This window comes from Hesperophylax consimilis, chromosome 23 (assembly GCF_061612785.1).
Source record: "Hesperophylax consimilis isolate HC1 chromosome 23, BYU_Hcon_1.0, whole genome shotgun sequence".
In the NCBI taxonomy this organism is placed as follows: Eukaryota; Metazoa; Arthropoda; class Insecta; order Trichoptera; family Limnephilidae; genus Hesperophylax; species Hesperophylax consimilis.
In genome coordinates, this window is record NC_142858.1 from 10,068,945 (window position 1) to 10,091,165 (window position 22,221).

Genomic DNA, 22,221 nt, shown 5'->3' on the forward strand with positions numbered 1-22,221 from the left:
CATGAATGTGGATGTTTGGAGTTCTGAGTTGGAAGTTGGAGGCTTGGCCGCAGTGCGGTTGTAGCCACTACACGTTTGGCCAACCTTCAGGCCACAGTGTAGCTGTATCATCATATCTTATTGCAAATTATTAACTTGATGTGCTGTCTTCATCCTGACAATAGAATTAAGAATAGTGCTATACAAATTTTATCAGATCATAGTTCTTTCTTCTATAGTTTTTCTGTTCGAGTCCGCTCCATCTCGTTTTATAATTGACCAGATTCGTGAAATTATCCTTTATGAACGCATTTGTGAAATATTTGCTTCAGTATCCAAGCCTTTCAAAAACCCATCTTATCAATTTTCTTTAAATATAATATAACAATATTTTTTGTTGACAAATCGGAGAGACTATCAGAAATTTACATTTAGAGTGAACACTAAATCAGTTACGCACCATTAGTTACCAAGTAAATAAGCCTTAAAAATATAGAAATCTGACCAGTTGTCAAGATTTATATACAGAATAGAAAAATAAAATAATTTTCTTGTGAAGAAATACCATATTAGATTATTCACACAAACAGTCCTATTTTTTTTTAAATTACACTTAAAGTGAAAACAAATTTAAGTTCATTGAATTAGATTTAGCTTAGAACTAACGGACAGACCACAGAAATTAGTACGTTTGGTCATATTAAACTGAAATATTCAATGAAATTATTTTTCACAGGCAAAGCATTCGACATAACGTACGTCAGGCTGGTGTTTTACTCTCCAAGGCCCGAGAGTTTCTCCATCTACAAGAGGACGAAAACCGATGGAAACTGGGAACCTTATCAATACTACAGGTAAATTGTTTACAATAACCAATTGTGCTCTCTGCTGGCGGATGTTATAATTTAAATAATTGGGTCAACCTTCTTGTTACTTACATTTCCATCATTACATTACAATAATAAGTATATTTTTTTGTTGATGGAAAGTACAACAAATTATAGACTCCGAAACGATAAGTATATTTAAAGTATATCTGGTATCACGGTCAAAATAGAAGAGAACTACTAACGTTTATATCATATCCTATGTTCGCATCAAAGCGTACATTCACTATTATTCCATAGTCTCTGATCTACTTTTATTACAATTACCTAGGACAGTGTGAAGGTACGTTATCTACGTACAAAGCATGCTTTCCGGATAGATACTTGTAATCGAATTGAAACTACTTGATGCTACTCGATCGAATTCTAAACAATCAGATTCCAACTAATTCATCCCGATTCTCTTGTCATTTGTTATTCCGGAGGGGAACCGATTTTCGATAATGTCAATAAATATATATATGTATCAGCACTATTTGTAACGTTCCGTTGCACTATTTGTAAAGCTCCGTTGTAACCTCTTATTACATGCAAAGGTGGGGGAGGTAACAGCAGAGTTCTTGCTGCAAGACCATTGTCGTCCGATTCAACAGTATTCATATCCAGTCTCCCGATAAAAAGTCAACCCTAAAATATTGATGTTAATATTATAGAGATGTTGATCCAAAGCAAACTGTTTTCTAGTAAGTGTCCGAAATGGCCAATTCGTAGCTTATAGTGTATAATGGTCGATTACTGACTCGATCGTCTATGATGCAAGTCGTTTGGTTTCAATGCGAACCCAGTCTCTATCACACTTCGATGTCAGTTTATATTGAATTAAAATACTGTTAAGAATACAATACGGTTTTTCCTTTGTGGTCATGTTTTTTTTATTGTATTATTTTATTTGTTTATCGGTATTAGTTGCGATATCTGAAGAAACAGTTTTTAAGGTTCATCATACTAAACCATTATAACGACAACATATTATTGTCTTTGCCACCATTGGGGTATCTAAATGTTTGCAGCGTCCCCTTAGGCGGTGGAAAGGGAATCAACGTAAAACGAGTGCAGTAAAGCGTGATACCGGGTGCGCTCCGTTCCATATATTTCAAAGCCCGTTCAAAGGATGGTGCAGCACGGGAGTAATGTTGCGTTCTTCCATTGCTCGCATTTTCACTGAATCTGGCTATGTACTGACCCGTGAGGGAGCGGGGTTAAACCCCACAAATTGTAAATCCCGCAGTCCATTGCACTATGGCGACCAATGTGCGCCACGGCTTCTACCAGCAGAGCAGTGCTCCGTATAAACGCTTGTTTTAGATGAACTAGACAATTAAAAAAAAAAAAAAATCTTATCCTTTCCCCCACTTTTTATTTCAAAATTTTATTACCACAATTGTTGATAATGTATTAAATACTGAGAGATTTTTCGCTGTGAAAACAGAAATTTCAATAAATAAATAAATTATTGTAGTGCTTGATAATCACGTCTTGATGGCGCTTCTAGATCTGATAGATTTACAGATTTACAAAACCGACTATTGAATATTTCCAATAATTATTATTTACAATTAATATTAACCATTTGATATTTGATTGTATTGTTTCCACAATATCTGCGTTAGCGACGAACCCGACTTAGTATTATCTATATCTTCGTATAATGTATCCACACCTCCAGTTAAAGTGTAACTCTTATGTTTTATATTTACAATGAATTCAAGTTCTTATTCCACTTTTCATGATCTCTCTGACGAACAAGGTTCGAACCCCCGATTAACATCCAGTTTATCCACAAATTTTTTTTCCAGATATATATTATGTATTAATTCGGCCATGAAATGTATACTTCGATGTTATTACATCATTTCCAACGAATAATTTTAAGAAATGAAGTTTGACAGAAAACGAGAGTTTATACTATTCGTAAGTGTGGTCGAGTTACTGAGTAATATGGTTGTTTCTGTTAATTTTGCGACCTATATATATACATACAATATTGCAATGTACTCTTATCTCGGCGTTCAGCGTTGAATTTGCGGATTCCCTTGATTTTAGAATATTATATTTATCTGTTATACTCTATACTACATATGTACCAGAATGAAGCTGATTCATACAGCATGAGTTGTGAACAAGTATGACCAACTTCTTTGTTTTGAAAAAAAAATCCTTACACAATCCTCCTAGGCACGGTCGAAGCATCATAAGTTAGTTTTGAGAAAAAACTACCTATTTTACAGAATTTGAAGTTTTTGACTCGAAGCCAAATGCCTAGGATACAATGTATTGCACTTCGAAGGCCCTGTTGTATTGTTATTATCCCTGCGTTTTATTTAAACTCAAATTCAGACGCAATATTAAAAAAAAAATACTTACAATTTACATTAATTTGCTATGTTTTTAAACTATAAATAGTTTACCGCTTGTTTTTACAAATGCTTTGCGGTTTAACTATACCCCATGGCGAAAACTTACGGATATACAGGGTTTTCCAATAAGAGGTGTTATTTTGAATAGCCCGCTATTTCGGAAAATGTTACTTTTGAAGCTGTCATTTTTTGACATTTGACAAATAAAAACTACGCCAGTTAAAAATGGAACGCTACACGCTTCAACAATGCATTGAAATTATTACAATTCACTTCAATGAATCAAATGCAAATCATCTTGAGTGATGAGGCCCATTTCCACCTCGGTGGCTTCGTCAACAAGCAAATTGTCGCATCTGGGGCTCGGAAAACCCAAGAGTTATTGTTGAAAAGCCTCTCTATTCTCAACTTGTGACTGATTGGTGCGGTTTATGGTCCGGCGGAGTCATTGGACCTTACTTTTTCGAAAATGAGACTAAAGCAACAGTTGCGGTGAATGGATCGCTATCGAGAGATGATTGATGATTTTTTATGGCCGGAATTGGATGCTATTGATCTGGAAAACGTTTACTTCCAACGAGACGGCGCTACGTGCCACACAAGCAACGAAACCATTGATTTTTTACGATTGAATATAAAAATAACACCTCTTATTGGAAAACCCTGTATAATAAATCTAATTTGATGATGTACTAAAAGTTTATCAGGAAACGGTCTGCAATCCCGTTACTAACCGGATTTTGATAAATCAGCAATGTTCATTTTTCTCGGTGCACCCGGAAGCTATTTATTCGTATTATACCCAAAAGGAAAATTAGAACTTACTATTCTGCTTAAAAACAAAAGTTTGTTTGTGTGATTATTAATTGCGTAAATAAAGTGTATTACTTTTGTTTTTGGTGTATTACCCTATTCTTGTTGTATTATATAAAATATGTTATAAGACATTGCGATATTATGAGGAGTACCTACACAAATGCGAGATATTTTTCAAATATTTAATTCGTCAATAAACTATCGTGCTACGTGCTTCTTACAATATGCGATATTGAGATCGAAGCTAGTTGACCTAATAATGGAATCTGTAATCTTACTTCATGATATGTTCAAAACCTTATCTGTTCATTGAGTTCAAGAAGTGCTCTAGAACATAAAATATATGTTTTTTTAGATATATTTTTGACATTTGTATTTTGTTTGTAAAACTGCACGTTACATATTTTATGAAAATTAAAGTTTTGAATTTTAAATTACATATTAAGTTATGCTAGCTTTAATTTTTTTTTTCATAAGAACCGTTTCTATCTTTGAACTATTCTGTAATTTGGTCAAATGCCTACTACCACGTTATGTCGACATTTTTTTATTAATACATTTGTTTTAAGGTGTAGAATTTAAAAACTCGGTAGTATTTTTGATATTCATATTTTGAATCGAGGGGTAAGGCTCTCGATTAGCAATCCGGAGGTAGAGGGTTCAAATCCCGGCGTGCGCAAGTAAATTATATTTGTTTAAAATAATAAACAATATTTACGGCACGTTTTAGAGCGGAAGATTCTCTTAGCACCGTCCTGGTGTAACACGACCATTCAGAATTTGAACTTTGATAGAAATGGCTTCAGTCATGTTTGGTGACTATATCTGAATAGCAAGGTACTTCCACGCCTTCCTCTTCCCCATCTCCTCCCTCCACTGCCTTATCGTCTCCAGACGGTTGGGAGTCTTGTGGGGTATTCGCAAAGTTTTATGTATTATTCATAAATATACATTTTCATGCCAAGAGTCAAATTTAAATCTGTTTTTTAAAATGTATACCTATATTGAAATCACGATTTTAAATACATTTTTTTTATATAACATGGAGTAGTCCCAATTTAATGTATTATTCATAAATATACATTTTCATACCATGAGTCAAATTTAAATCTGTTTTATAAAATGTATACCTATATTGAAATCATGATAACATGGAGTAGTCCCAATTTAATCAAAAAGGATTCTGATTATAAACAGTAACTTTATTAATTTGATGTCAATGCGTAAAACAACTTTATCTCTTGCTATTCAAATTTGATGGACATCTGCTTGTGTTTAAATCAATATGCAAAGTATTATTTTATTAAAATCATTTCATTTGAAATGGCGACCTCTAATTAGGTATATTTTGAATTAATGCGATCTTAGCATCGACGTACTTCGTAATATATCGATGTATCTTGGCCAACGAGCCGGCGATTTGAAACATAATGTTTGCATTTAATGATATATATGATATACATATATGTAAATTTTACATATATGTATATCAAATCTTATAATTTTTTACTGTATGTGATGTAATGCAAAGAAACCTATGTAATTATACTAATTGAAAAAATGTCATCATGTTTACATTTTTCTAAAAAAGTTTATATTATTATTTTTTTTTCTTTATTCATAAAATATATTTGAATACAGTTTTTTACATGCTTTTCGACTACCACACTAGACACATGTCCGTATTATGGTAGTCGAAATTGGTGTATAATTATGTAAATGCAATACATGATTCATTTGTTAATATATTATTTTCTGAAATGTAACGTATTTGTAAAATAGGTAATACTTTAACTGAAAATAAGAAAGAGATGAAAATAAAGATAAATTAATTAATTATTTTAAAAATAAATTTAAAACAGAATTTAAATGAAAAAAAGAATAATAAAGCAAATGAACTTAATTTAATTATGTCAGGCATTCTTTAAAATAGTTCCTTCCCTTCATAAATAACCAATTCTGAATATATAATATGAGGTAGATTGAATCTTGTAAAAATAAAGATACAAATAAAAATAAGGTAAGATACAAATAAAAATAATAGATAATGTTAGGGATGATAGAAATAAAAATAAGAATAATCGCATCAGCGTAATATAAAGTTTTTGTTGAAAGTTAATTTAGAGATAAAATTTTTACTCGAGAAATATGAAAAAATAAGAACAGTTTTAAGATTTAAGGCATTCTTTATAATATTTCCTATTATTGTTTGGAAATACCTATCAACCAAGTTGTTACAAAATGAAATCTTTGGAAAAGTAATGGATAATGTTTCTGAGATTAAATCGAAAATATAAATTGTAAAAATATCGAAAACGCAGTTCTACTAGGTACCCTAATAATATAAACACATTTTCTATTTAAAATCATTTTAAAATTATGAAAAAATGGAAACTGTTTGACAAATGGATTTCTGGTAGGCTGGGAGTTCTGCATTATCGATTAGGTCTTCGGTTAAATCCATTATGGTTGAATCACATATATTTATATAAATGTGTCATTATATTGTTGTTGGTGTAGATGGCCCTTAGTGTATACTGTATTATATTGCGATCGAATGAACACAATATGTTCTTAATCGAATTTACTCTTGTCTTTGATTTTAAATTACATTCAGAGTTTTGAGGAATAAGATTAGACGCCGGCCGCCGATGCTCCGTTGTTATCACTCTTTCGATTACGTGCGTCTTTTACGAGAGAGAGAGAGAGAGGTTGTAACGGACACATCATCGATATGCGTTTATAACTAAGCGCATTTGCACATGGTTGAGCACCACAAACTTTAAACGTTTAGTCATGTTTTTGTTGGAAGTTTAAGCGGTCATAATTATCATTGTATTCTTGTAAAAAAAACTAACCTGCAGTAAAAAATCATCAAATCCAATGTGATAATTTTTTCATTGGTTGGTAGTATTTGAGTTTTGGCGTAGGTACGTGAATTCATGAACGCCAGGTGGAGGTGGTCCATCTGCATCGAATAAAAATAGACGATGCACGAAAAGGCCCACAATTGTAGTGGCTGATTTTCATGATTATCCAATCAATCGTGTAGTTTAAAAGAATATTAGTTACCAAAATTTTGTTTTTACGGATTTAAATGCTGAAAAATCAGTTGAACATATTTACTGTTGAAAATACCCCATCTACAGAGTTTTCCAAAAAGTGGTGTTATTTTGATATTCAAAGAAAAATGCCATTTTTTAATATAAATGATCAAATGTTTATTTCATTATAAAGAGGAAGATATGCCGTTAATAGCGAAAAATAACATCAGTCAAATGACCACCACGACCACGCCTACAGGACCATATCCTGAAATTTTCCATAACCAAATCGCAAAGTGGCTGCCTTATATACTCGATAGCCTCACGAATTTCATCTTTGAGGTCTTGAATCGACGCTGGTCTGTTGGCGTAGACCTTCTCTTACGTACGTAGCGCCGTCTTGTTGAAAGTAAACGTTGTCCAGATCAGTACCATCCAATTCCGGCCATAAAAAATCATTTTATGGCCGGAATTAAATACACAAAACACCTCTTATTGGAAAACCCTATACTAAACATCCACGCATGAGTTTTTTTTAAAAGGCAATGTTTTCATAGCGTCCTGTTTGAAATTATGATTATTTATAGAAATCATTCGTAAGCACCCCTTTTTAATTTAAAAAGCGGTGAGGTCGAATTACTAATTTTTTTTTCATTTATGTTTCTGTATTGCAAACATGCTTGATTGGTCAATCGCTAAAATCAATCCATTGCAATTTAGTCGGAATTATGGCCTGTAACAGATGATGAGACTTAAGTCGCCTGACGCCCGTTTCTATTGCAGCGCGTCTTGCCGCGAGACGTACGGGCTTCCCGATAGCGACAGCGCTCCGTTGGGCGCCGAGACGCGAGCGCTTTGCACCAGCGAGTACTCGGATATCTCCCCACTGCGTGGCGGGCCCGTGCCCTTCTCCACGCTCGAGGGCAGGCCGTCGGCCTACAGCTTCGACACCAGCTCCGAATTACAGGTAAGCACCTACATTGTACGTCTTCTTTAAGGGTTTCCTCATTGATGAAGATCGCGAACCCACTACAGTTTCCCAGGAAGACAAGACTCCTCCACCACTCCCGGTCTGCGCTACGTGACTAACTTCTCTAGATTTTAGTTCTCAGTTGGCGAGCAAAGTATCTTAGGATATGCACTATCTACCGCATCTTAATTCCTTTAATTAACCATGCTATATCGATTACATAAATAAAAAAAATAAAGCAAATAATACGATTACATAAATAAAAAAAAATAAAGCAAATAAAGCAAAAAGCAAAAACATGTAGTTCTGATGCAGTTTGCACTGTATACAAACGTATCTCTGAAATGTTTTGACATTTGTTTCAGTCTGACCAGGACAGATTGATTGTATGACTCAAGACATGGAAACTGGCAGACGAAAGTAGACTGAATGCAGTAGAAATGAAATGCTTTATGGAATAAAATTATGACCAATTCATCAAGTATATCAAATATGCCAGACTAACAGAAGGGTACGCTTGAGTCAATTAATAAATATGAATAAAGCCAGGCGTATGTGACAATGCAGAGATGTTTCCACCATTTCTGCATCCATAGACCCAAATTCTGGGAAATGGCGTGATGGTTAGATAGTTACTATTCCTCGTGTGATCCTTTTCCTTCCACTTGTGGCCAGTAGCCAGTGGAGCGAGTTAACGATCTCTCTTTTCCTCTCCGACCTTTTAGGCTAACGGTTGCAGCCTAATGTGCGCATGGTCGTTCTTACATAAACGAATTTATTTAAAAAATTATTTTATTTCCATAGCTATGGGTAACAGCCACTGACATTCGAATCACCCTCGACCGCCTGAACACCTTCGGTGACGAGGTGTTCAACGACCAGCAGGTGCTGCAGTCCTACTGGTACGCCATCGCTGACATCGCCGTGGGGGCACGCTGCAAGTGCAATGGGCACGCGTCCAAGTGCGACTTCGTGCACGGCGAGAGCGGCCGCCGAAGGGTGTGCCAATGCGAGCATAACACTGCAGGCCCCGATTGCGACCGCTGCAAGGACTTCTACAATGACGCCCCATGGGGCAGAGCTTCTCAGACCCACGTCCACGAGTGCAAGGGTGAGTTTATAATTTTAAGTCCACTGAAGTCAGGTAACGCTTTTCACAGTCCATTGAAGGACTTTTCTGTGCAGGGTCAGGAGCGGCGAGCGACGTTTGACATGCCAAAGCCGTGTTATCCTGGAAGTTTCACATAGAAAAGCTGTGCATATATCATGATGCCAGAGCTCGCCGTTCGAAAGTTTTAGCTAAGAACGTCGAGCAAAAATTATTGATTTTTTAATATATGTATTTAATTTTCGCTTGTCAAATACTTTTCATGTCGTTTGATCCCATCAACACAAAGTTGACACTGTTGATAATGTAACAAGAATCGAACACGAGTAATAATGGCGGTGGATTCGGAATTTTTATTTGCTAATGGTTAAACAATTTAATGAAATTTTTAGTACCTACTGTAAAACGTCTCACTATTGATTACTATGACTGTAGATTATTATTATTTGTAAATTAAAAATACATATTCTCTGATGTTTATTATGTTTGCTGTCTGGAGAACTGCGGAAAACTGGCTAGGCTAACTGAACCGTCTGGCTAGTCTCATCTGGAATATTGGTTATAAGTAGATTCTTTATTGTCATTGCAGTCGTTAGAAATATAGTCGTATGGTGGGGATGTTGTGATTGTTTTACTGGAATTTCAATGGAAGGCGCATCAACAAACTCTTCAAAATCGGAACTTGTGTAAGTTTCACATTTTTCGCCTGTTTACAACATATCTTGTGCTCAACAACTCGATTGATGTTGTCAACTGGTTCCTCCTACTACATGAGTCTCTTCAAAACTATGTTTCACTCCACCCTATCTTTAAAAGACCTTCCTCACAAGCAGTGGCGTGCAGACCTGCTGAGTCTACTTTAAAAAAGAGTGAAACTTTTGTGATTTTTGAGTTTAAAAAAAAGGAAGACTAATTTAATTAGAACAAATTTTACCATATTTTTTCAACCTGACCACCACCATCTACAGAAGATAGATTTTCACCAGTTTTACGAAATTACCATCGAAAAGTCTGCAGCCCATCTATTATTAGAGAACAATGCATTCAAAACTTCAGATGGGTCTTTATGAGAGAGAGGTTACAATGGAGCTACCAGCAGTAGCATTTAACAATCTCAATTTCACCATTAGCTTTTCATTTAAATATATGAATCTTTGTTAGGCCATTTATCTTTAAAACGCTGTCACTGGTTAGTTTCTAGTTTGGTGCAAGTCTAAAGCATAGGACAAGATTGTTCTAAGTAGATCGCGGAGGCCAAAGAACTCTCTTTCTCTCCCTCTCTCTACCATTTACTTCTATCCTCTCTGATTCTATTTCGAGATATCCACATTTATGTCATTGTAACGCGCTCATTTACCGATGAATTCGTCATTTATTTCACGTCCGCGTTCACTAATACTTTTGTTCTACCCAATTTTACAATCCTAAATTCTCACCTACCTACCTTACCATGCTTACCTACCTTCGGATAATGGAAAGATACATATATTTATGTATATAATATCCTATCAATGAATTGAAATGTGTAGGTAGTATGTATAAATTTATAGTGTAAATTTTGACGCCCCTTGTCCAAACCAGTGGACGCCTAGGTAGGTGATAACCGTAATTAATAATATTCTGATGATTTGTGTATTTTGAGGGGTGTGTTAGGACTGTCATGGTACGTATACATTTGCGAACTTAACCGCGAACCGAGCCACTAATTACGGGAAAGGATCGAAGCAACTGCAAGCGGCCTTTCCCATAAGTTGTAGTTCAGTTCGGCAGTTCGGCTCGCCTATGTATACGTAGCATTAGGTGTTAGGTATTATCAGCGCCTTGACGTCTTGATAATTCGGCGTCCGGAACAACTGCTCCAATTGCGCCCGCATAGGGCCGGCGCTGTACACGCAAATAAAGGTACTATCAACGCTGTAAACCGGTTAAATATTTTAGAAATGAATTAGGTTCTATCCATAGACTAGTTCTATCTGATTCAGTTAATAACACCTTTGTAACCATATATATGTTCTATGCAATTGGCACTTCTGTTGATTGCAAATTAAAACTTCTAGTATTCTAGCAAATGCATCATCGACGGTAGTTCGTCAAACGCCTTACCTTCGAAACAAAAACAAAAATTGCGTCTCTGTATAAGTTGGTCGAATTCGTATATTCGATTTTCTTTTCAATTTTCGTATATTGATTAGAAAGTGAATACATAAATAAACACTTACCATGTGTTTGAACAATATTGTTTCCCATCTCGGCTGTCACTAAGAATTTACGTAAGTAGGCATTGGTTAATTGAAAACCACCTTAACCCAGGCCAGGACACTGAATCAAGTCGACTTCTTAATTATATAAGTTACTGTATAATTATTTTATAAGCCATGCTACTTGTAAGTACATTCTGAGGGTTTTCCATGAGGTCGTTGAAACAGTACACTAAAACAATACTATGTTGAAGTAAGTTATATTAAAAATTCTATACTTATGCGTTTCTTTCCTATTAAAATAAATCATGGTTGTAGATCACTTGATTTATATAAAATTAAAGTGACTATTCGTACTGGCTACCAGTACATTCATTACCTGTAGGTTTTTGGTACCTACTCTGTCCAGGCTATTCGTTGTCCAAATAAATTTATTTTTAAAAATTGTACCATCGTGGAATCAGAATCGTTTAACAATTTCAAATATCTTAAAACCAGGGGAAAAACATGGTCAGGTCAAGAAGTTGGGAATAACTAGCTTATAACATAATTACCAGGATGAGAAATAAGAGGCCGGCTTGTTTCAGTGTCCTGGCCTGGGTTGGAATGGTTTTGGTTCATCGCGTAATTTTTGTGCGTAGATGTATTGTAGGGTGGTCCATCGAATACGCCAGATTTAATTTTGAAATGAAACACACTAAATTATTATTTAATTGGTAAAGTTTTAATGATTTATAAAGTAGACATGTTGACATTAATTATGGAATACGATGTCGGCCAAATGGCCGCCTCCGCTGTGCTGGCATTTTGATGGAAATTTAAATCCGGCATACCCAATGAACCACCCTTTATTTCATGTACCGCGGTATTTTGGTCACGATGGAGCGTCGCATGGCAACCTCCGTCTTGGAATACATTTCAGGATTCCTCGACATCCATTATTTTCGTGCATAAATGATTTTAGAAAAAATCTTAAAATACATTATATTAACCTACCACTCATTGATCAATATAGCCAATGTATACATTTAAACATACGAAATATCCAAAACGTATGTGTCTGTCGGAGAAAGCCTCCTTTTGATGTTTGATCCTCTTCGACCATCCTGTATCGCGTTGGTACCTCTGTGCACGTGCAGTAATTTGCAGCCTTGCAGGGAACCAGCTCCATCGACCGGTTTGGTCAAGAGTGGTCCTACAATCCGTCCGTCGTTGCATACGGGATATGTCAGTACCTACTCAGTAGTCTTTTACAACTCTTCCGCGTTACTCCTCTCCAATCAAAATAAGCATTACTGGCTTCGGTGAACCTTTCTAGTGCTCAGAAAAGTGTGAAAAAATAGTTCATAAAAAGAAACATGTGCTTCTTCCTCTATAAATATCATACGTAAACTAATTAAAACAAGGATAATAATTTTTATTTATATTATATTTGAACGATGCATCTATTATTTAAAGCCAAAATTTTTTTCGATGTAAAGTGTTATCTTTGAAATGAAATAGCGAAATTGTTCGGCAAATGACCAAAAATATATTTCAATCTGTCCTCATTTTCACGTTTAATTTAAAAGTTGAGAAGAAAGGTCCGAGGGCTTCGGGCTAATGCCCTCAAATTTACCGATCGATGTATTAACGCAATCTGCTAATCGGATATTTTCTGCCGACTCGATTAACTGTAAAACTTCTCCGGTGCATCCTGCGTTTGCTCACTATTTTATTTATATTATATACATGTTATTATAATATTACATTCAAATAATGATATCCTTTGCTAGGATATCAGGTATGATTATAAGTAGGTATTGTATTAGTAGAAGCGCAGACTCGTGAAAAAATTAAGATCTTGAAGATGAAATGAAAATATTTTATTACAGTTAGGTAGGTACTTTATTGCTTGTCGGAATTTTTAGAACTAACACTTCCAATTTTGTAACTTTTTTTTTTTAAAGTCAAAGCAAGAGTTCGTTAAGGCGATGCACTAAGTCGTGTAATATTTTAAATTTAGCCGCTATCAATAATAACCCTTACGTAGATGGCGATAAGGTTTAAATTCCCGCTTAACACCATCCGCCTGTTTTGATTTATGCAAGAAAAAAACATGGCCACAAAGTGCCTTTTATTTTATTTTGTGGATGTTCAGGCATAAATATTTAAAAAAATCCGATCATTTTATAAATAACTTAATTTGCCACATTATAAAATAAAATTATAACCGAAAATGGGTTCGTAAGTAGGAAATTTTGAACTTTAAAGCAGTTTTCATAGGCCTATACACTATTTTTTCTGGCCTTATAAAAAGACTTATATAAAAAATTTACTCGCAGTATTTAATTAAAGCATCTGAAACATTTCTAGGCGACCAAATTTTCAAATCAAAAACACGTGATTTTGCATTACTACGTATGGCATCGCCTTAAACCGGAGTTACAGATGGAATCACAACAACTTATTTTTATTTATGACAAATATTCTATTATTGTTACAATAAATGTTGAATATAATGACACGAAATTAAATAATTAGCTAAAAAATATTTCACATTTTTCAATAATATATAGACGATTCGCTCTCACACTTCTCCTTAAGGATCTAAGCCAACATGTGAAATGCCTGGCTAGATATTTAATTATTATATAAATGTATCCGAAAAGGTATTTAAATATGCATAGTACTTTGTGTACATACCTGTGCCTAGTGCAGTGTTTGGTATTAAGCGCAAGCGGCAGCTACTGGAGCGGAATGTCGCCGTGGTTCTCCGGTTCTTGTGAGTATTGGGACAATTAAATATATAGGTACTTATTTGATTAGTGGATTCTTCCCCACCCCACTACCTTCAATTGGGGATTACTCCAATTGCGAACTGGCTCTAGACGGTTGGTAGCAGTTGGGACTCTTGTGCTGTTTCAAATAAAAAAGAGCATGTTAAAATACGATTTTGTAAAATCAATGAAAATATTGATTTACGAAATTATTACGAAGTTTAATTTAACTGTGCAACTAACGAACTTGAAATACCATTGCTCACACGTAGAAAAATGAGTAGTGCTCTAAGTATAGCCCTGGTGTAAGAGTCCGCACAAGAGTCCCAACTACTCCCAATCGTCTGGAGCCAGTGAGACTATGGCATACACAATTGGGTTATATTGTGAGGCTAAAAGTAGTGGGGAGGGGAAGGAGATGGTATGATATCGGTGGGGAAGTACCTGGCTATTCAGATCTGGTCACCAAACACGGCCAAAGCCATTTCAAGCAATGTTTCAATTCTGAATGCTGGTCTTACACTAGGGCGATACTCAAAGTATCTTCCACTCTGGAACGTGTCTCAAATTTATTACATATGTATTCTTTTTAATGAGTAAACTGTGAAATAATTAATAATTTTAAAACATTCTTGTGCACGCCGGGATTTTAACCCACGACCTCCAGGTTGCTAGCCGTGAGCCTTACCCCTCGACCACCGAGGCCATCATATAAGAATTTTCATACATATAAATGTCATCAAACATAATAATTTCGGTTGTTTGTCATGTGAAATTAATACTCCAGCGTGAAATTATTCATGTATGTACAATGAACTTTTCAAGATCAAAATCGATACTACAATTCTGACACTCTTTCAGTACCAATATTATTTTATTTTAATAATAATTCTATATTTGAAATTTGTATTTTGCATTTTTGTTTTAATGGTGTTCATACGAAAGGCAAATAATTTCTGACAACTCTTTAGAATTTTTCAACAAAAAGATATTATAAAGAAAATTGACAGTATTAGTACAGGGTTTTCCAATAAGAGGTGTTATTTTGATATTCAATCGTAAAAGATCAATGGTTTCGTTGCTTGTGTGGCACGTAGCGCCGTCTTGTTGAAAGTAAACGTTCTCCAAGTCAATACCATCCAATTGCGGCCATAAAAAATCATTAATCACCTCTCGATAGCGTTCCATTCACCGTAACTGTTGCTCCAGCCTCATTTTCGAAAAAGTAAGGTCCAAAGACTCCGCCGGACCATAAACCGCACCAAACAGTCACACGTTGAGGATAGGGAGGCTTTTCAACAATAACTCTCGGGTTTTCCGAGCCCCAGATGCAACAATTTTGCTTGTTGACGAAGCCACCGAGGTGGAAATGGGAATCACTCAAGATGATTTGCATTTGATTCACTCAAGTGAATTTGAATAATTTCAATGCGTTGTTGAAGCGTGTATCTTTTCATTTTTATTGATGGCGTAGTTTCTACTTGTCAAATGTGAAAAAATGACAGCTTCAAAAGTAACATCTACCGAAATAGCGGGCTATTCAAAATAACACCTCTTATTGGAAAACCCTGTATTTGAAAGGCAATGCTCTTAAGGCAAATATATTATAATTACTTTCATCTTGACAAATCGTACAATCATAATATCCCGCGATATTTCACGGTTCTGCGCTAGTAATCATAATAATATTAATAAAATTGCTTTTGTGCAGCGCATTTGGTAAAGGTTACGAATTCCGCTTCACTCTTAATACGCAATATTTCACTTTCAAATAAATAGATTTAGCTTTATTAATTCAAAACATGATTTATTATGTCGGGGGAGACGGAAATATACGCACTTTTAATTTTAATTTCGTTTATTAAGTCACTTACGCGATATGTCACACGAGATTTCAAAGAAACAAAATAATGTTTCTTTTCCTGTATCACGCAACCTTACAAGTTTACAAAGATGATATCCTAAACAAAACCGTACCATTCAAAAACATAGCAAATCTCAGGCAAAAATACATGTTACCAATTCCGATTTGTAAAAAAACTTTGGGTCAGCAAAACTACAAATACTTAGGAACAAATTTCTTCAATAAATTGCCAGAAAATATAAGATCACTAAATGATAGTTTCAAAGAATTCAAAACACAATTAAAAAAATATACTGAAAACCTAAACTAAATTAAAAAAAAAATAATAAAATAAAAGAAAAACAAAAACAAAAAATTAAAAAATTAAATAAAAATCTAAGAAACTAAACAAATAATACCTCATCCCATACACACAAGCAATTGCTTTTTATGGGAGAACATTGCAAAATAATAAATATTAATCATATCATAATATCTTATCTTACTAGTGAAATATATATATGTATATCACACATTGTAAATTTGTTTATTGAATAAATTGAATTTGTTAAAAAAAAAAAAAAAAAAATGTGACATTTGCCGGAAATACCACAACTAGTTATTTACCTAGCCAGTGCGCGGGTTAGGTACAGTACCTACCTACGAACTAATTCAGTTAAAGAAAATAAAATCTTGAATATATTAAATTAATATATTTATATAACCTAACCTAATCTAACTGTGATTTTCTATAGCAAAAAAATGCCCCTTTAATAACGCCTGCTCGCGTCCCCTTTAGAGTTACATCCCAGTTTTCAAATAGTATGTGGGCTACGCTAGGTTTGTATAGACTTGTTTGTGATTTAATTTTAATACCTATTTTCCATGTTCTAACCTAACCTAACCTAAACTACCTAAACGGAATACGTTTAATCACATTTAATTCTATTTGTTTGTTATTCGGGTTATTTTATTTAATTATATGTTGATTATTTGTTATAAATAATACATTGACTTACATATTAATATGGATTAATTATACACGATGATATTATTTATTTTATATGGCAATACTAATTTTTTTTTGGTTGGCAGCAGTGTCTATGAAATATTTTGAAGGTATGAATTACGATATTATGAATATAATCCAACTCTTGATATGAATATAGTCGCTTTCGGCGGCGCCGCATACTAATTGACATATCGCGTAAGTGACTTAATAAACGAAATTAAAATTAAAAGTGCGTATATTTCCGTCTCCCCCGACATAATAAATCATGTTTTGAATTAATAAAGCTAAATCCATTTATTTGAAAGTGAAATATTGCGTATTAAGAGTGAGGCGGAATAGGAGAAAATTAATGCGCATTTTTGTGACATTTTACATTTAGGTATTGTAATTTATAAAAATGCAATTTACTAAATTAATATTTTTAATCTCCTGGAAGAATGATACTTTGACTTCAGTAGCTAGTTCAGTAACCTGCTCCGTAATGATATAGGTCCGAGTACGAGATGCGGGTTTTATGGTGTATCGTTGTAGGCATGGTTTTAGGTAGTATGGCTGCACCATAAATAAACCACTCTCTGCACTGTTACCGCTGACCAGTGACCACTAGCCAATAACCACTGGCGTCCAGTATCCAGTCCCCGCTATGCCCGTACAAGGCGCCCAAATGAATTCAATTTGTTGTGCACTTTATGTGTACATGGCTCATTATTTGTGGGGAAAAATACCTCGGTGCCCATATCAAAATTATGCAGACGGCCCCAAGCACAAAATTTGTCGGCATGTTTAGGGACTGTGCCTCATTAGATACGGTTTGGTTTAGGAGATTATAAAGTTTAAAAGAAAATACTGTTTTATTATTTACTAAATTTGACAACAAAAAATTGTCGCTGGTTGTTTATCACCTGTTTAAAGTCTTTTAAAATGTTCCGAAGCGTAGACCCGTCTCTAAACGTTTTATTATCCCTTTAGTTGCCCCGTTGCCCCAAAAAATTAAAAAAAAGAAATGTTCAACTACAATATAGAATCTTTTCAAATTCATCCAAGCTATAAAGTACCTACATACAGCATAATACTTTTCAAAATTATTAATTTTACGTATTTGAAATGTGTAATTTATATGATTCTCTATAAAAAAAATCCTTAGTTTTTTCTTGGCAAGTCAGGTATTACGTGTTTTTTCACGGGAAATAACAGATTCTGGTTATTTACCTATATTATATTTTGACATAATAATTTGTTTCGGGTGTGGTCATGCTTGTTCATTTATTATTATTGAGTATGCACGTTAAGTTTCCGTATCGTATTGGTACGTAATATATTAATATATTATTTAGTATGACAATCTCACTCTGCGGGTTTGAACTTTTGGAAAAAAAAATAAAAATAATTTCTTTGTCAAAATATTCTGAAATGCGGCCGATGACGTGGTTTGTCCTGTGCAGCTATGTTTAATTGGATAGAAATAAATTGATTTTACAGGACAGCTAAGCAATGATAATGTAATAGAAACAAATTAATTTAAAATGCCTTGAAATTTGTCACAGTAAAACATTAAAAAAATGTAAACTGTAATTTTAATGTTATTATCGTCGGCAATATCATACGATTCTGTCATAAATAAGTTCCTTTCTAAGTTCTCTATTATGGCAATACATTCAAATTCGGGTGACCAATGGCAAGCTAGTAAATGAAAAACCATGATGGCTGCCGTTTGTTTACACTTTGAAACGTCATTCGCATAAATAAACCACTCACGTCATTCGCGAATGCAGGCAATAGTCTCATGGATGTTATTGTTATTTATATTTAAAAACACGCATGCCATGGACTCTGGCGTGATCAAGTAAACCTTATTATGAGTATAGTATGTTTGTATTAAGGTATAATTAAAGATTGTTTTGCCAACTTTACTATTGCCTTTAATTCATTCTGAACATTTAATTGCACTATACCTACGATTGTTATATCACATTGATAAATATTTTAAATACAAATATAAAACATTTACGTATGTTTAGATAGGTACTTATTTTGGTAAAGTACCCTTACTCCGCTTACTGGTAAATATTACGACAAAAATACCAAATGTATATCTATCTTATTGTGTCCAAAAATATACATAGGTAACCACATCAGGTAAACTTATCGAATTCCGCTGCATGTAAAGGATTTTTTAAAATAAACAACTTAAATACCTAATGGAGATAACTATTTAAGGCCGAGTGTAGTTTTTTATTAATTTAAAATAATGATAATATTATTAAACAAATCGATAATGATAGTGTTTTCAACAAGTAAAATTTTTTTTATACATTTTTTAAATTAACATAGGCTTAGTAATTATCAAAATCAAATGGAAAATATGACCTTTTTCAGACCGTAATACGTGCGTTTTAAAAAATACTATTAAAGGCTTAATATCGTCAAAAAATACCTGAAGGGGTTTTCTTTAAACGTACGAAAAAAAAAACTAAAAAATAAATAAAATAGGTTCGTAGTTTAATTTTTTCATAAACACTAATTGTTCTTGTTTTTAAAATGCAGATTATAAAACTTTGGATACGTTTATTTAACAAAACTAAACGATAAATTATTGGTATTATATTTTTCCATTTTTTAAAGTTAATTTAATATTTTTTATACTATAATTTAAGAAAGAAAACTTAGATTTTTAAATTACTTTTAAAGTAGGCCGTCTAGTGGCGCCTATTTGAAAATTTTAACACGGTAGAACATCGAACTAAAAGCTTCTTTTAAATATCCCAACAGATGGCGCTATCATGGTCGGAGTCTTGGTTATTGTTTATTTTTCAAACCGATTATATTATTAAGTTATTATTTATTAAATTATATGATAATTGTTAAAATATATATTTTAACAATTATCATTTAATTAAATAAATAATTGTTAAAATATATATTTTAACAATTATCTATTAAATTATATGATAATTGTTAAAATATATATTTTAACAATTATATAAATATATATTATAATTAAAATATATTAAAATATTATTATTATTAAATTATATGATATTATACCATATTTTTAAAAATTAAATATTAATAATATGATAATATTTTGTAATCCTACATGTATTTAAAATGACTGACTTTTACATTTATATATATAAATTTTTTGATAGATCTAATACGCCTAAATTTTTTATAAGAGAGCTAGGTATAATGCCAGTAGCCGAAATTACAAATGGGAATATTTTTATAGTCTGAGAATGTCAAATTCTTTTGAACTCATTTCCTAAGGACGGGTTGTTTCGGAGAATCTGAACAATTCATCAAATTTCAACGTTCATTTTCAAGTTCTGTGAAAGATTTTTTTAAGTTCTGTTTTTATTTCAGTTTTGTCAAGCAACTAGCCTACAATGATATAAAAACAGAACTTGAATAAGTCTTTCACGGAACCCGAAAATGAACGTTGAAATTTGATGAATTGTTCAAATTCTCCGAAACAACCCGTCCTAAATCTGTGTATTTTATTATTTTTTCAAAAACAGATTTTTCGATATTACAGGAATTTGTTTTTTTTATATCAAAGTACTAAATAAGTACAAAAAGAAAAAGAGAAAAAAATCTAACCTATTAGGTGTGTGAGTTTGTGTTACTACTAACTAACTAACCATCACGCCGTTTCCCCGCAGGGGTAGGCAGAGAGGACGGACCGCCAAACAACTCGGTCTTGGCACACACTCCTTGCCTCATTCACATTCATACATCGTCTCATACATACTCTTCTATTATTCTGACTCTTGACATGGCCCGACTTGAGTATCGAGTTTGTGTTAGCATGAGTTATGCTATTCTGTACATTATACTGTAAAACTCTCGACTCGAAGTTTGCGGGATCGAATCCCGAAGTGGGCAAGTAAATTTTATTTGGTTAATTTGTGTTATTCACAATTAATGAATTAATATACGTATGGTATATTCGCGGTACGTTCCATAGTGAAAGATACTCTCAGTATCGCCTGGTGTAAGACCACCATTCAGAATTGAAACGTTGCTTGAAATGGCTTTAGCCGTGTTTGGTGACCAAATCTGAATAGCCAGGTAGATTCACTTATTCAATAAATAATACCCGTTCTACGGTCTAAATTTAAATAATGATTTTTGGTCTTTCATCAGGGCGATACTGACAGTATCTAATGCTCTGAAAAATGCCGCAAATATAATACTTATGTGCATGTTCGTTTCAAGAGACAGAAGGTCAGCGGTCCTATATCGATTTATTATTGTTTTTGTAAATTATTCTCAAAAAACATGAATGAAAAGACCAAACACAAATAACCTGACTGCCATATGTTGTGGTTAGAGTATTTTGAAGCGAGCAAGCGTAATTACTAGTGCCACGTAATTATGGTGCACGTGTGAGTCAACGCTCATAAAGGCAACTCAAACAAACCTCATCTGGGTATATGGGTATTGGTTTTCAAGTTACAACATAAATATGTTTTGTAAAAAAAATAATGCTCAGTGACGGATTACATTGAGGTGAGACAACAGGGGTTGTTGCTTTTCATCTTCATAATATTACGTTGTGACTAGACTTGTGCTTTGCTTATTTGGTACACATTAGTTTTTTTAAATATTTTATTATAAAAGTGATTCAGTGCAGTGCAGTGCAGCGCCTTTACTTTCTTTATATATAATGACGAAACGGAAAATTACGGGAAAAAAATCAAAGAGGAGTAAATCTTTGCAAGCAGCAAGGTATGTTTTTATGTCTTAGTCCAGTCCTGTTAATTTGAGAGGCGGATATGTGGACCGCTGCCCCGGGAACCATTCATTGGATAACCGACACCTCTGTCATAGGTAAGCCTAAGAGGTTACCTATGACAGCTACTTTTGATGACTTAGCAGAGGTGCCCGGGTTCAATTGTCTGGAACTTGGCGGCGGATGCGTCTTTTCACCCACTGTATGTCGGGGTCGGATTTGGAGACACTGGTTGAGGGAGATCTTTTTACCTCTCCTGCGGGACTCTCTCGACCCATCGCCTTGCACCGTAGTGGGAAGGGTGAATAAACATCTGTCACACCAGAACACATGACAGTTGATCACCCGACAGTTGGCCCCCCGAAACTTTTGTACTTATGCGTTGGTAATAGAATTTTCGTACATATTCACAATAAATATTTTTTTCAGGAATAATGCGTATTCGAAGAAACGACGAATTGAAGAACTGAATATTACTGAAGATGTGAATTTGGATATCCCTGTGTTCGATGT

General features: G+C 33.9%; 1 protein-coding gene across 1 annotated transcript in view; it reads left to right on the plus strand.

Annotated features, from left to right (window-relative positions):
- The window catches only part of LanB2 (laminin subunit gamma-1), a 68,504-nt gene that overhangs the window by 16,466 nt on the left and 29,817 nt on the right, over positions 1 to 22,221 (plus strand). The window contains exons 3-5 of the mRNA XM_089646125.1: positions 716 to 833; positions 7,867 to 8,050; positions 8,858 to 9,164. Of these exons, the coding sequence (XP_089502251.1) occupies positions 716 to 833; positions 7,867 to 8,050; positions 8,858 to 9,164 (609 nt within the window). The remainder of the gene's footprint in view (positions 1 to 715; positions 834 to 7,866; positions 8,051 to 8,857; positions 9,165 to 22,221) is intronic.